The 16,471-nt window shown below is 48.5% G+C and overlaps 3 protein-coding genes across 3 annotated transcripts in view; 2 read left to right on the forward strand and 1 right to left on the reverse strand.

Annotated features, from left to right (window-relative positions):
* LOC125948074 (trifunctional purine biosynthetic protein adenosine-3) overlaps window positions 1-16,471 on the forward strand; it is a 161,732-nt gene that overhangs the window by 111,681 nt on the left and 33,580 nt on the right. The window lies entirely within an intron of this gene.
* Window positions 1-16,471, reverse strand: part of LOC125959544 (uncharacterized) — a 111,803-nt gene that overhangs the window by 23,977 nt on the left and 71,355 nt on the right. The gene's annotated exons all lie outside the window — the stretch shown is intronic.
* Window positions 777-16,471, forward strand: part of LOC125948079 (uncharacterized) — a 24,363-nt gene continuing 8,668 nt past the window's right edge. Inside the window, exons 1-9 of the mRNA XM_049673765.1 lie at window positions 777-1,339; window positions 4,040-4,374; window positions 4,784-4,956; window positions 5,324-5,386; window positions 6,293-6,433; window positions 6,595-6,724; window positions 8,817-8,950; window positions 10,565-10,709; window positions 13,525-13,784. Of these exons, the coding sequence (XP_049529722.1) occupies window positions 1,276-1,339; window positions 4,040-4,374; window positions 4,784-4,956; window positions 5,324-5,386; window positions 6,293-6,433; window positions 6,595-6,724; window positions 8,817-8,950; window positions 10,565-10,709; window positions 13,525-13,784 (1,445 nt within the window). The 5' untranslated portion in view covers window positions 777-1,275. The remainder of the gene's footprint in view (window positions 1,340-4,039; window positions 4,375-4,783; window positions 4,957-5,323; window positions 5,387-6,292; window positions 6,434-6,594; window positions 6,725-8,816; window positions 8,951-10,564; window positions 10,710-13,524; window positions 13,785-16,471) is intronic.

Below are 16,471 nucleotides of genomic sequence, written 5' to 3' on the forward strand. Positions count from 1 at the left end.
TGTTATATAGTTCTACTTCTCTAAAAGAAGTAGCTCAGTGAGTTAGTGGAGCGAGTTTCAGTCCGCGGCGGTTGAATCCAGTGGCCAGAGTTTTGAGTTTGAGGTTTTCGGGTTGGATCGAAAGTTATACATCACAGGATCAAAGCGAGTGAAGTGTGTGGTAGAGACCACCAGCACCACCAGCGGGATGGCCCGAGATGGTGGAGAGATTTTAACTACTTCATCCACACCCTCTCCTCCTCCTTCTCTTTGCCTTCTCCCTTTTTCTCTACTCCTCACAAGGGCAGCAGTTCTCGTGAAAAGTGCTTGCCACGTGCGAGGAGGAGTAACGAGAACATTTTCTCTCGAGGGTTCTTCTTCCACCTGGCCCACCATGGTTTAGGTGTCTCACGGCGTGTGAAAAGGCTGCGTCGAGCATGTTTTCTCTTTGATGTTACTCGGCTAAACGGGAGGCCCGGTCGGAGTTAGCGGGATTATTTAATTGTTTCGCCTCTTTATCGCCGGCCGGCGGGACGTGAGAACACAATACATACACACGCACACATGTATACACACCCATAACGAGCTTCTTAGTGCCGATACTCACACGGCACCACAATAAGTTGTTCCTAAAACAGTTCGCCAAACATACCACGGCTTGTACTGAGGGTGTGTTCGCGAGTTTGGAGCCGTGATGATGAAGTTGTGTAGGAGTTGCGCTAATCCAATGTATGCTACGCAGAACACTAAGCTTGAAAATACACATACACAACACACACATACACACGCTGTAACTGTGAACAACGTTCTTCAGACTGAAACCCGATCATCCGACCACCAAAGCCCGCGGCGGGCCATCTTGACGTGGAAACGGAAATGAATTTGCTGGATCTAATTTACGGAATGCAAAAAGGAGGGGAGGGGGGGCATCCTCCCCTGGGGAAAGACTTGTTTTCTTTATTTTCTCCTCTGCTCTGCCCTCTGTATGCACTGTGTTCTCAAACCAGCCAACCAGCGTGTGTGTGTGTGTGAATTAAAGTTTGTGTTTATCAAAAACGGCGCAAGGAACGGGCGTCAAAGGACGGTACGGTGCGTTTCGCTATAAGGTTGCTCGGCGCCCAAGCGCAGAAATTAGGGGTTTGTGGGTGAGTGACGAAAGGTAAGCGGATTAAAAACACGGGCCCATCAGCGGCTCGTCATCGTCGTAGCAGCAGCAGCAGCAGCAGCAGAAGAGGTCTTCAGGGACCCCAAGCAACACCGAGCAGCGGGTGGTAGGGCGGCCCTCTTCTCGGCGGGATGCCGGGCGTGGTGTTTCTTGTTTGCGTTCCGACGGCGACTTATGAAAGGACCTTAATTAACGGTAAGCAACATCCTGTCCCTTCGCTCCCTGTGGCGTGGTTTCGGTTGCTAGTGGTGCTAGTGGTCGGCACTGTGTTGTGTGTGTGAGTGTTTCTTTGCGTCTGGTTTTTTGTTTTTCTTTTTTGTGATGGTGGTCCTACGCTTAAGAAGCTGAGCTCTACATTCACCCTTCATTCAACTTAAGCACGCTTCGTAAGCTTTCGTCCATTTTTCAGTTTATCACTAGAGGTAATAGGTACACCGGGATACAAACCGTTCCGTGTGTCTGTGTGTGTGTATGGGGGGTGGGTGTGTGCTTTTGTACTCCCGGATGGTTAGACAAGTATGTTCCGAAATCCAGCCACATACATCTTGTAGGTTTTGAGTTGGGCGGCCTAGCTCACAGGGAGCAATGTGAGAGTGGGGGGAGAGGGTTAACATTTTCCTGGAATGTGGAGAATAGGGGTGCAGTGATCACACAGACACACAAACACACACACATATTCGGTATTGTAGTTTTTGCAGCCGGAAGGCTCTTAATGAAGAGTTCAGCAAGCCGGTTTGACGAATGGCGGTTCTCCGACACCCCCTACTGTTGGCAACGCTGGCTGTCAAAGGGAAGGGATAATTATGAGTCGAGTATATCTTCGTACCGGAACGAGTTATGCACACCAGTAGCCCGTCAGTTTGCTTTAACTTCATGCATGTACATGTTGTGCACGGAAAAGCGGCTCCTACACTAAATCACCTTTCTCTGTTGTCCTGTACGCTGCGTACCATGCTTCAAACCATCCATTCGAACTGGAATGATTTTATTTTCTTTCGAATAGAAATTGAAAAACATGAAGTGCATCCGAGGGAGCAAAACAGGGCTAGGAAAAGGAACAAAGGCCCACGGAAACGGAATTCGCTTGATGAAGTAAGACATCACTCGGTAAAAGATAAATAGATACGCTTTTTTGGGCTACCTGAAGCTACGGTGGGTTTATTTCAGAAGCTACTGCTGCTGCTGCTGCTCGAGGTAGAGCTCGAGCATCGGCGAGAAGTGCATTGCCGAAACCTTTGGGCGGTGGTTTCACCAAACGAAGGGAAAAGTGATTACTTTTCTAATGCGCGCGCTTTTGTGCCTTCAAGCGCGAAACAGTCAAATGAACTTACTAATGGATGACGAGAAAATGGCGGCGGAGAGTGTGGCGTGTCTTGTAACCGAAAAGTAGAAGAAGAAGAAAAAAATAACAAGAAAATAGAAAGGAAATCCCGGGCACCAAAGACGCGCACCGTGGCGTTGGCCGTGGCCGTTCGGCAGCCGTAGACGGCGCTGCGGGTCCGCAATGGTTCGCCTGAATGGAACAGAATGCAGCGACCGCCGCCGACCTCATCGCACGCGGCTGATTGCGTTGCGGCATTCAGTTCTTCAAAAAACCCCAAATTCGCTTCCCGAAATGCGAATCCAGGGAGGCCACAGTAGCGCCAGTGGCAGCGCCTCTCGCTCGAATCCAACGCTCGACGGAGATTTCCGATGAAGGCAAATACATTCCACTTTACGCCATCGCCGACGAACCACGGAACCCCCGCGAGCAACCGTTTCCCGGTGAAGCTTTCCGTGCTGCAGAGCTTTTGATTTTTCCAGCATCCCGTATTTTTTTCTCATTCCTCTTCGTTCCGTTCGACATTCCTAGCTTTATTTTGTTCAGTTTCATTTTTGTAGTTATTGGACTTCATTCTGTTTAACGAGTAGTGACGGTACGGTCGAGGGTAATAGATTGCTCTGAGGCAAGAGGTTCCACGGTGCCGGCCGGCCGGCTGGTCCCGAGGAGCTGAAAAGCTGCTTCTGAGCGCCAATCCAAATATTTACTCACGGATGCGTTCTTCCTGCGATCGGCGATAACAAAGGGGCTTCTGCTGCTTCTTTCTCGCGGCGCAAGACGATAGCAGCGGCCAGTGTGCAGCGGAGCGCATTGCAAGTTTTTGGGCTAATGGATACGCCAGAGGGAGCCAAATCTTTTTCGCTTTGCATTTCATTGCGACGACCGGTGATGCTTTGATATGGTTCGAGTGATTGTGTTTTGGAAGATGAATGGAATTGGGTTCGGCTTCTTCGGAGAGGAGCCAGGTTTTTTCACGGGAAGTTTGCCATGGAAATGGCAACAAATTCTTACTTCGGGACGTACATAAAGCACGCGGTGTTTCGTTCGCTGTTTATGCTTTTGTCTGTCAAGCCCGAGTGCGGTCTTTGTCGTCAAAATTGAACAACCAGGCAGCGTATTGGAATGACCTTTAGGCGGAATGCAAAATGGTGATCCATCGTAGCATATTTAATTTCCCTTTGCCGGAATACTTAGTTAATGTATTTGCTTTTACGAAATTAAATCATTCAGATTTCATGTTTGACAGCTCATTGTTGGCCTCTTTTCCGCGCGAAGAGACACTCGATATCTCTGGAACCGCATAATTCAGCATTTTCAATAGAAAGGCATGGCATATGCCAGCTAAAACGTATGGAGTTTAATAGTGTAGAGGGTCTGTTAGATACCTAGATCCTCGTTGGTCGAAAATCCCATAAATAGCATCTCTTACTAGCTAGTAATATTTGTAGTTTCTTGGCAGCACGTCACTTACCGCATTTACCACAAACCATGTCAGGATCGCGTTACAACGCTCCAAAATGCCACAGTTAAGTTAAAACCTGCTAGTACACCCGTTGTTTTTTTTTTGTTTTTAGGAGTAAACTATGGTGCGAATGAGCAGCTGCCACCACCGTTACCGCCGGCGCACCAGCCAGCCAGACCAACGAACGGTCCGGGGCGCAATCTCAACATAAATCTTCCCGAAAGTGTCCCGCCGGGCGCAGGACCCGTTGTCAACCGGACAACCGGCGCTGGTGATGCAGTCCTGCGGCTCGAGGTTGAGCTACGCGATAAGCATGCACTCCAGCACGGACACTATGGTCGGCGGCCAGCGAACCGTGTACCGAAACCACCGAAACCACCACCATACGGTGCAGCGAACGTCCTGAAAGGGCCACCGAACGTACCGGACTCCGTTCCGCTGGAGAAGGTACGCGCCGCTCTGTGCCCCAGGTTCTGTCCGCCAGTAAATAAGTACTTTATCAAGTCAACGTCACCACCGCCGTCAATGGGATCGTGACGCCCGGGACATGACCACTTTGGCCACCCAGCGCGTTTCGTCGCGTAGTCGACGATATAAATCTTCTCACTGATGGTTCACTTTTTAATCCGTCACACATGTCAGCTCGCCAGCAGACCATTCTTAGACCACGTTAACTCCCGATCGAAGGGTGAAAGTAAGGGTGACCCACGCACCACCACAACGTCAACCAGCACTCGAAAAGGAAATGCTTCTTCGTTGTACGCTACTGCGCGTTGTACTTCATCCAACATTATCTATCCCTTGAGGATGATCAAATTATGTTCACTTATTTCACTGCCCTCATTTTCCTGACCAGGTGTTGGATGAGCTGCTTAAGAAGCTGGAAGTGGATCGCGTGATCTGGCATCCGGACAAGGACGGGCAGTACTACCAGGTCGTGTTTCCGCTGGCCGCCGGTGATCCCTGCGAAACGACACTCCACTGTCTGACGGAGCTGGGCATCGGTGTGAAGCATAATTCAAGCGTCAGGTGAGAAGTGCTAGAGTGACGTCAAGTAACGATCGATTGGCTTGATGTTTGGCGCGTTCAGAATAAGTAAATAATTTCGCACTCTGCACCATTGGCATTGCCTGAATCTCTGTGGTATGTGATAGTGTGAGAGAGAGAGTGAAAATGTAAGAATACACTTTGCTAGACGATGGCCACTTCGCAACATTATAGCATTACTATCAAGGACGGGTGGATTGCCCGGAGTCTGCATTTCCATTTCTTCATCTCGACATAGTTTCGTATGCATAGGGCGGTGTCCTGTGCTATGTTTTAAGGTAAAATAAGTGACTAAATTCTCGCCCTCTCTTTTTCTTTCTTTCTTTCGCTCCGTCTCGCCCTTTTGCAGTGTCCTACCGTGCAGTGTCAGCTACGATGGCTCCAATGACACCAGCAACGAAGATGAATACGGGTACGGGTTCCATCCATTCCAGCAGTTCCGGTGGGTTCAGGGGGTTCGGTTTTCCTTTCACCTGGCAAGGAGGTCGCCACCACTGGCCACAGGGAGCTCCGAGAAACCCGTTAAGTTGGCGTTGCAAAAGGAAGGGAAAATCGCTTTTTCTTTTTCTTTCGTTTTCTTCCCCGTTGGCTTTCCTGTCTGGCCGAATGCAATGCATTGTTATGCTAGTGTGGCGAGTAAGGTCGGATACAGAATCCCTTCTGTTTCTGCGTCCCTTTTCCGAGTGCATTTATGTTACATTATTCGCAATCCATCCTGCGCTCTCTCTCTCTCTCTCTCTCTCCCTCTCTCTCTCTCTCTCTCTCTTTGTATATCTCTTTCGAACTGGCTTCTCAATCCCCATCAGCTGGTACCGGTTGGCTTCTATTGTCGGTTGTACATTTGCATAATTTGATTAGGTCCACGTACGCACACCACCACTACACCGCCGTCAGCGACCGGTGCTCTCTCGGTCCTGCTGTGTGAGTCCATTGCGCTCTTGCGCATCTTATGATGATTTCAATTTGCCCCCTTCGTTTTGGCCCAACCATGGCATATGAAACCGGGCGTCTGGTCGGTTACGAATATTAATACCAGATAGCTCCAGGCCGCCAGAGAAAGATAGATAGCGAGCCGGTCGCGGTCGGGGCGGTTCAGTTGACTTTCCATTAAACAACTCGTGCAGTGATCGCGCGGAGCGAACCGAACCGAACCGATGGCGGATTGAATCTATTACAGGCGGGTTGAGGGCACGAGGGAGCAATAATTAAATGCCGCAAGCACCAGACCGCAAGACCCACGAAACCAGGGGCAGCGCATCGTTTGATCGAGCTTGTAATCGACAGAAAACGTTCACCCTGCCCTTCCACATTTCCACAGCGAGGAAAGCGAGGAAAACTCCAAATGGAACAACTTTGTCGATTCGATCCGCTCGAAGCTGACCGTGAAACAGGTCGTCGACGGTGTCCGGGCCGGCGGTTCCCTGTCCTTCGACTACTTGCTGCTCATCGTGACCGCAGAGTGAGTGTAGTGTATTTGTCTTGTTTTGCTTTTTCTGCTGCTATCTGAAATTCTCCATCTCGGCGACGACGCGAGAAAATGGAAAAGTCAGTTCATCGGATGCTGATGAATGGGTGGCGGTGGTTCTTTTTTTTCGATTCCTGTTTTTTTTATTTTCAAAGTTCACTGGCAGCCCTGGGACTGGTCGAGAACAACGCACCGAACATAGTGGCCGCGATGCTGGTTTCGCCACTGATGGGACCGGTTATGTCGATTACCTTTGGTGCGATCATCGCAGACCGCGAACTCGTGGTAAGTGTCCAGAAGGGAAGAGCGTTTTGGGAATTAGACCAAGGTCCCGTTGCAGGGTGCAACTTTTGCACTCGGGAATGCTGCGATTTATGTTTGCTCGTGCTGGCAGTGTACCATTTGGATAGTATTTTTTGGGAAACAAACTAAGTTGCAGCTGATTGGTTTTAATTTTTGATGTCAGCTATCAAGTTGAATGCTTTTGGAAAATGACAATCAAACAATCATTGAAATGTGTTTTCTTTCAACGAATGCTTATTGGATGGTTTTTTGGAATTGATGTTATTGTTTCTGAGATACATTCCAATCACAATGACCGTTGGCAGCAACACAAAGTGTGTTCCGTGAAGCAATTTGTGTTATTAACAAAATGAAACAAAGTGCTTGTAGAGTATGAGGAACCACAATCAGCAGAATGCTCCCAGAACTGCCAGTTTGATTGATAAGAAATAATCAACAGTACTTAGAATTTGATCCAAATACGACTGGAATGAACTCCGTAGCAGAGCAATTTCCAACAAAACTTTTTGCAAAGGTAGAAAAATGTCCCCATGAATGTAACACTCATTTACAAGAGAATCATTTCACCCTTTCCAAACAACTAATTGAATTATTGCACGCTTTTAAGCAATATATTGTGTTGTGGGACATAGTGAAACTCATGATGATAAAATGATAAAGATCCGTACGAATACAAACATTCTCTCACTAGCTGTGCAGCTCAACAATTTTAATAATTGGACATCTATGAATAAAAAAAGATTACGTCGCGTCGCGTACAGAAACAATGTTAATTGAAATAACATTTTTTGACATATCTTCAACACCTCTGAACCACCACGTGACGAGAACCCAACACCACCAATTGCCCGTTTACAAGACCGACTCACTGGGACCCATTGGGTCTCATCCCGACCCATTTCAACGGAAGTCATTTCACCATCCTGAAACGAACCGCAGAGACGAATGAAAACGAACGAACAACGATTGCGGTTTTGGGTGGCGCAGCGCCCAGCTGTGAACTGCCAATGGTCGGGCCACTGCTCACCTGCGAGCCGAATGAAAATTGAAATTAAAACATTTTCATTCAATGGCGCACCTCCCGGGTTCTGCCCGGGTCGGGTCGGTGGTGGTCTCTCACACCGAACGTGCTGAGACCAGAACGTCGGAACACGGCAACACTTGGCATACCGGTGCGCTCACACCCGGGGACGGGGGTAGACAGGGGAACCACCGACAGGCGATGTTTAAAAATTAATTGCCTCACATTTCATTCAAAGCTGGGAGACCCATGCCCGTGGCCAGCCCGTTCCGTAGCGACCCTTTTCGCGCGACCGTGGTCCGGCGGTTAAGTCATTAAACGATTGCGTTCCGCGTGATGACAGGGCACAAGGACACGGGAGCAATATTAAATGTTGCTTGGTTTTTTTGCTGTTGTTGTTGCTGCAAATGTTATGACCATCTTTAAGCGCATTGGTCAATTGTTTTATGTTGGGTAAATGAAGCGGTGACCTTCGGCCAACGTTTTCCATTAAAAATAACCAATTGGATCACTTCGTGGTAGCATATGTGAGTGCCGGACGCCCAGTAGCACACACTTTTAATCTATTCACTTCAGCAATGTTCAGGAAGTTCAGCAGCCAGCATTGCATAATAATTTTTCCGATTGTGACCCACATTCATCGGTGGGATTAAACTTTGAAAAGCCTGGTCCGTAACCGGAATGTGACACAATGCAATCGTGGTACTCGTGGTATCCAGTATCGCTGCGGTACGCATCAGGCATGTGGTAAGCAACAAAAAGGGATAAGCGCTGTGTGATGTACACCCTTTGCGAAAGCTGATCCGGTTTCGCCATGATTCCGTCTCAATCTGGTCCAATATTTTCACTCCCAACGTTGCCTGGCCTCGCCACCGACGACAACGACCAACACATGACACGGACTCCGGTCGCTAATTGATACTGTTGCCATCGTTTAACCTTGTTCCGGTGATCGAGCGATGGTACTCATCGTTTCTCGGTTTCCATTCGTTTTGCTTTACCTGCTCGCTTCACCATTCTTCCACCATTGCTCTCATTCCCATTTCCCCCCAGAAAGTAGGCTTTACGGCGCTGGCCCTCGGTATGTTCATCTCGATCCTGTTTGGCTTCATTTTCGGGCTCATCCTCGGCACCACCGAGATGCCGTGGGGATTCGGTGATTTTCCGACCGAGGAAATGAAGGGCCGGTAAGTGTTACGTTACATTTGATGCGATGCGATGCGAAACGTGTTTTCCAAATGTGTGTCCGCCTGTGCGCGTGCGTGGGTGTGTGTGTGTGTGTGCTTTTGTGCTTTCTGTTTGTTTGCATGCTATCTCGCAGTATCCGGCAGCGTCCACGGCCCCCGGCGGGGAGGCTCAACTTCGTTTCTTCTTCCGGCATTCAAATACGGGCGTATTCGGATCAGAGCGCAAAAGCGCAGGATAATGAATTACAAATTCATCGTTACACAAATAAGCCGATCCGAACTGAGCACCTGCGCAGGAGGATGGATATTTTGCACGGTACGCTCCTGTTGCGAATTGGGGGGAAATGGGTATTTTGGAATGAATTAATTAAAAGAAAATAACACAAACAGACTTGGCTGGGTACCGGTGTGCGAACGGAAGTGGATGAGAGTGGCCGCTACGTGTTTCGCGTACCGAATATGTAGCGTATTTCTTTTCGTTGTTTAAACTGTTGTTTGCTTTAGTTATTTGGCGGCGAGAAATGAAGCATCATTGAGCATGGCGGGGGTGGCTCAATTGTGTAATGAAACGAGGATGACTAAATCGATGCGCCCAGGAATGGCGCTTGTGATTGCGAATTTGCTCAATCAGCTCTCAACCAAATCGAGGCAACCGGGGAACTGTTTTGGTTAGTTGAATGGAAAATAAATACCGCCAGATTTTTCAACGATTGTCCGTCGTGATTTGTATGGCAAACATAGGCGCGCGAATGGAACCGAACGAAATTAAAGAAAGGAAGCGGGGTTCGCGCTTTTGTTGGACTATAGGCCCCATTTCGGGCCGAGCTTCGTGATCGTTCGTTTGGGGAGAGGGTTGGTTGGCATTCGAAACAATTAATTTGGTCATTTTCGGTTTTGCTGGTTACAATACAATTAGATTGAGGTGCTCACAAGTAGCAACGTGACAACAAAATAGCAATTGAGTGTTTCCTATTAATCGATGAGTGTTTCCTATTAACAATACCAGGTACTAATTTGAATGGTAGAGTCGTTTACCATGGCAATGGCTATAACAACAAAAATCCGAAAGAATTTTGCGGAAATGTTATTAAATGTTATGTTAAGTTTTTGATATTCACACAACTAACCTTTTAATAACAAAATATTTCTTAATCGAGTTATTCACAAGTAATTTATATATTCTGCTAACAAAACAATTCTGATTAACCGCGCAATACAAACAAACTATTTTCACAACCGATTGCACCAATGGCAACTATGATTCTGCTTCGACTAACTCGATAGATTACTTAGGTCTCAAAAATAAATTTGATGAGTTTGTGTTCAATTTGTGGGCAACTTTAGAAATTTAATCGCATCAAATATGGTTTCAACAAACAGTTCCCAGAGCATCTAGTAATCTGGTCAATTAGTATTGGCAACTTATTTGACACAACAACAGCGTAATTAGCACTAAGTACTTGCGTTTAAAAAAATGAAAACAAGATGTAACCACTGGCATCGGCAGATGCCGAACCGAACACTTCAATTACTCCGATAGACGGTGTACTGTGATTGAAACATTCTTTTCCTTTCCTTTCCATTTCCATTTCGGTTCATTCTTCTTTCGTGCAGCGGAAATGCGCGCTCCCTGTGGATGGGCATCCTGTGGGCGCTGACATCCGGAAGTGGCGTTGCCGTAGCACTGCTCCAGGGATCGGCCGGTCCGCTGATAGGCGTTGCAATATCCGCCTCGCTGCTACCACCGGTGGTGAACTGTGTAAGTAGATAAACTCGGTCGATGTTCGCCCGTAGTTGCCCGTTGGCGTGCACTCCTCCGGAAAGGCTACTTCCGACTACCCGGAAAGTAAACAAGTTACATACTCAGTCACACTCATACACACACACACACATGTTGCCGGCAGTAAGTGGATCGTTCGTATCTGCTGGCCAGCAAACCGACGCTTCCTGAGTGCTGGACACTCACTCAAGCCACTGCTATGTTTCGCCCGGTTGGTCATCACGATGGTGGTTCTACTGTTCTATTGTTCCGTTGCATATGGACATGTGTCGAAAGCGTGTAATTTCTCCAAAACGGGTCCCTCAGAGCACGTTTTGGCGATTGTTAAATTACAGCCCATCCCTTGGCCATGGGATGGCTGCCCGCGCACGGACACGGAAAGTTGTCCCATTGGCCGCCATCCCGCCGGAGGTGTTAATGGACTCATTAGAGCATCGACCAGCCAATCCAGGAGGTGAGGTTCGTGCTTTTGTCGAAATCATTGCTCCTCAGGCTCAGTGACGATGAACGGAGAGCTACATTACTATTGATCCCTTGAGGGTAAATCGAATTAATGGTCCACACAGGACACGCGCGTGTGTCAGTTTGATTTACACAATGAAAATCCGGTCGGCATTAGGCGATGCACTAGAATTGCAGCCCCCTCTGGCCCCCCAAACGGGGGATGACAATCGATGCGCGACGATGAAGAAGTAAAAAAATAAACGGAAAACATTCTAATCGGCCCAATTCCTGGAATGCCTAGCCAGTGTCGGAGTAGGACATAAATTTCAAACTTATCTTAATTGTAGACCCATTAAAATGGTCCACCACCACCACCACCACCGCTCTTCTGCACAAACCGTGGCACAACATTACATTAACACGTAATTAAAACCAATATCCAACGGGAGATTTCATCGCATTTTTATGCTCGCCTTCCGTAACCAGCGGAATGTGTTTTGTCAGCTCTCTCGCTCTCTCTCTCTCACTCTCTCTCTCTCTCTGTCGGCTTTCTCGATGAGCTTTTGTGTTGTGACACAAGGAGACACCGTGTGTTGGTGGTGGAGTGGTTCGAACTTTTGCACCAAAAACGCCCATTCGCTTTTACGCCTCATCGGCAAATGCGCGTTGGCACAATTGGCCTCTCCGGTGGTCGGACCGGAGTGCTGATGGGATGGAGCGAAACGGAAGGAAAATAAACAAAAAAAAACGAAAAAAAAGAGAGAAAGAGAGGAAAAGCCTGAGAGGAAACGTGCGAACGCACGCACTTTGCTCGTCCGGCCACTATCAACGTCGAGACATCGAGATGCCTTCCCCCCGGGGGTGGGGGCGATGGCCGCAGGCGGAAGACATTTCATTTACGCCGAAGCCGAATGCTGAAGCGACGGAAGCAATTATAGCAGAAATCGTTACAATAAAAGCGAGACCGGCTAGTGTAGTGGAAAGGGAAATATTACGATTCCCAGCCCACCATGTCACCACGCCCCTCCCTCCTCCCATCCTACCACCCACTTCCACCGGAGCAACATTTTTGGCACACCATTTGGAAGTGGAAAACTTTTTGGCGACCATCGCATTGGCCGCATTGGCTTTCCGTGCTGGACGAGTGGTCACTCATGCGTCTTTTTGCCAGAGACCTTGGGTAGGCTTTCTGGCGTTCCGAAAGATGGGCTTTGCTCGCGGGCCGGCGGGCCAGGGAGCTGCCTCGAGCCCACCCCATTTAAGAGGGCATTTCAGTTTTATTTTGTTATTTTAATAGCCGTTTCACAACTTTGCATCGTGCGCGAGCCCCCGGGCTATCATCAAGCCAATGGGCCGAAAGACCGAAGCGATGTTAATGAAGGGGGGGGGGGGACCTTGAGCCGGGGAGGTCGGTGGCCCACCCACCGAACCACACGCTAACCGCTCTGACATCCGCGTCAGCGAGTGTGCCAGCTCATCAAGGATTGTTTCCAATCGGAAGTGACCTAAACCGGGTGGGCGCCTGTCAGCAAGCTCTTCGACAGCTGTTCACGCTCTATGCACGCTCTGGCATCACTTCGACGTTGAGGGAATGCTGTGCACATGACTTTCGAACCGGCAGCATTAATTTTGAATGGGAATAGTTTTCGGTACCGTGGACCTCTATCCCGGCGGTTCTCCTCGGTGTTGACTGCGTAATCAAGTTTTATGAGAGCAGCGAACCCAGCAGCTAAAATGGGCGAGCTCTCCTCCCCTTGGCCGCACATCAGCAGGAACATGCTTTCCCATGTGCAAAAGTAGCGAACATGGCGGTCGCTATGTATCCACACCCCACTGCACTGACAGCAGACAACGACCAGGACTAGGACCAGTCAGAGAGCGCAGGAAGTGAAGACTTGTGATCCTGCCGGTCTGGTAGTCTGCTGCTAGTGCTGCTGCTGCTGCTGCTACTCTGCGCGATAAAGTGTGGTTAATCAGCCATTGTTTACGATGTGTTGGGTACACTAACAAGGGGATGCCATATTGACTATGTTTACAGCCGGAAATGAGTACAGCTCGGGACGGGTACCGCGTTGCATCCGAGGTTTGTAAACAGCTTTTGGCTACATAAAGTTTAACAATTATATCGTATCGAGCAGGATAGCATACACCAATGCATAGAGAACCGGCAATATGCTGTATGCTATTAACTTAGCTCGCACAGGACATGATAACGTCAAATTAAACGTATCGATACCTATGCCAACTAGGATCTGAAAGAATGACAAGTCTGTTAACTACTAATCCATTGTTTTGCATTTCTTTTCGCTTCCAATTCGCTCTTCCGGGGTACCGGGGTCCGGGGGCACAGGGACTTTTCTGGGCGCTGGCCTGCATCTGGCTGATCTACGAGGACATCAAGATGCCGCACCTCAAGGGTGAAGCGTACAGTGGCAACTCGAGCTACGAGTTCATCTACACCAATTACATCCCGACCGAGTTCCTAATTAACGGCATCGTTTCCGGCCTGCTGACGGTGATCAACGTTATTTGCATCTTTATTACCGCCATCATCGTGCTGAAGATTAAGGAGGTAGCCGCACCGTACACCTCCAGTCCGGACCTGCGCAGGTAAGTGACCGCTTTAATCATAGTTTACCCTACATAGCCAGGGTTCAAAGCCTGGCCTGTTTTGTGCTCTTGTTGCAACTTGTTATTCCGACGACCACGACTTGGCGGACCAGAGTTCGACTTCGAGACGAGTTTGTTTGCAGGGGCGACGCTGCTGCGACCGCGTCTCGGTTGTTAATTGGAAAGTTGCTTGCTTCTGGTTCTCCGCTCAGCAGGATATTAATTGTTTCCTACGGAAGCCATTAGCGTGTTTCGCGGGATATTCCCGGGTAGTGGAGTGTCGGACAGGATAAACAACAAACAGCAACAAAAAATCCTTTTTCTGATCCTTCGGAGAATTGGGTGCGATGCTGGAAGTGCTACGCAAACGGCTGGGTTATCCGCGCAATGCGTGCACGCGGCGGACCCTGGAGTAGCCATCCGGTACCGGGCACTTGCGGCCAGCCTTTTCGCAACAATGTTTTCAATCTTCACGGTTCAATACTGAAGCAGCTTCCGGTTTTTCTGCTATTTTTTGCGCGCGCTTTCCTCTCAGCAGATAATATGCTCCAGTCCGCGCTCAGCGGGACTGGAGGTTGAGTCGAGGAATCCAGAAAGCTCTCAGTTTGCTTCCTTTGCTCGAACCGATTGTTGCATCGGGAATTCACGGGGCGAAAGAATCGATTAACTTGAAACACCACCGGCGTCCACTTTCCGCTAGTTGAAGGCCGTTACCGAACCAACCCGTAGACACATTGGCACCGCGTGATTTCAGTTTTTGTTAAGCCAACCAACGAAGGACAACAAATTGGAATGACGGCGTGTGCAACGATGACGACGGTAACGATGGAGCAATTGAGCTGCGAAAAAATAATTGGCATCCACCTGGACACCGTGCTACCGTTACCGTTAACACGGGTATGCTGATGGTGCGCGTTTTCGGTTCCGCATTGTTCTTCCATGTCGAGAGTGAATTGATTTTTTTTTATTTCACTGCAAGCATTCACTGCCGAAGGTCGTACACGAGCGTCGGTGAAGCCCAGTTCACGTGGTGCATTGGATTAAATGTGCTCGATGATTGTTTTGCAAATGTGTGAGTTAGTTTTATGAAATTCAATTTTCTCGTCCACCGTCGATGAGTGGTTGGAGGCGGTTGAGTCGATAGACAAACAATAGGCTCTAGCGTCGACCTGTGCTACCAACAGCCCCCTGGACCAACTATAATGCATAACCATCGATTCGTAATCCACGTGGAAACTTTGTTCAGTGAGTGTGAACAGGATAATTGTTACGATCGAATATGGAGCAGGAGAACTCAACTAGTGAAGACCGATCACTCTACTCTATACAGTTTTTTTTTCGAAATTAAAACAGAACTCACCTTGACGAATGGTCCGAGGATACGCCGATGATGCTATTGGTTACCGCATAGAGAACATTTTGCATTCTGATTGCTACCGAGAAAGTAATTGTAACTGCAGTGCAGCTGCTTGATAGGTGGGATGCTGTCGGCGTTGTAGTAAACATGTGAGCATAAAAATACAAAGTAACACTGGCCTAATTCGTTTAGCATTGTTTGCGTTGCGCTAGGCGTGTCCATAGTTGATTATGATCGATTCCACATGCTATGCTACGGTGCACAATTAGCACCAATCGCATGAGTGAATCGTAATGCGCTTGATGCACTATGTTGCAAACTGCACTTGTGAGTGATCCATATTTATTATGCCAACATATGGTTCATTTAAATATGCCGCTATCATAGTGTAACTCAATTGCGTGCAACATAATTGTTGTTTGAATGTAGATTCGCAGAAGCAGAGTTTTTGTTTTCAAACATGAACGATAGTATTTATCGGATTATCGGTATATGTTCTCAACATCAATTGAGCGAACAGAGTCCAACTAAAGCGTATCTTTAATGGACAATATTTTATGCTTAAAGTTCCCGCATATTTACTGTCCCAGCATTCCACCGGCCTGTCATCAGCTGCCGCCGCCGCCGGGCACATTCCGATAACGGTAACGGGACTGTGTTTGATGGTGGCGTAAGATAATTTACTTCTACTTATTCTTTATTAGCCACCTACCCCTGAGGCCACATACCATCGCCCCTACAGAGTGCCTTGCCAGGTCCACGGTCTCCCGGACAGACCAACAAGCCATAAATAATACTTAACCTCCACTTAAACGCCCACTGCATTTATCACTGGCTGGCATGCGTAAGTGGGTGGGCTGGCCACTGGCCACCACGGTGGTTCTGGCTGCCGCGCAGAACTTGAGAGTAAATCGCCAGGGAAGGATCGCAAGGAAATCGATGCTCGCAGTGGAGCGAAGTAACGCCGCGTGTCGCAACCACACCAGAACACCAGCTAACCATTGGCTAAGGGACGCAGCTCTCGGCAGTGTGCCGCATGCGTCCGTTGATCCGCCCGAGAAGCTAGCGGCGGGCGTGGCACAGGAATGAAAAACGGATCTCTCCCGTTTTTTCCCGGTTTCTTACTCGGAAGTAACGCTTCCGTGTGTACTGATGCGTAAGATGATGGCAAAATGCGAGTAAGAGAGCGAGAGAAAGAGAGAAGGAGAAAACCAACTTCATAATCAACCAGATTAGAACTTATCGAGGTGTGCCTCTGTTCGCTACATTTCTTGGACTCGGACGGAACAGGCCGCAGCCAAGGACTGTGTCTCTTGCAGCATCCCTTCGC

The sequence above is a fragment of the Anopheles darlingi genome, chromosome 2 (assembly GCF_943734745.1).
Source record: "Anopheles darlingi chromosome 2, idAnoDarlMG_H_01, whole genome shotgun sequence".
Classification (NCBI taxonomy): domain Eukaryota; kingdom Metazoa; phylum Arthropoda; class Insecta; order Diptera; family Culicidae; genus Anopheles; species Anopheles darlingi.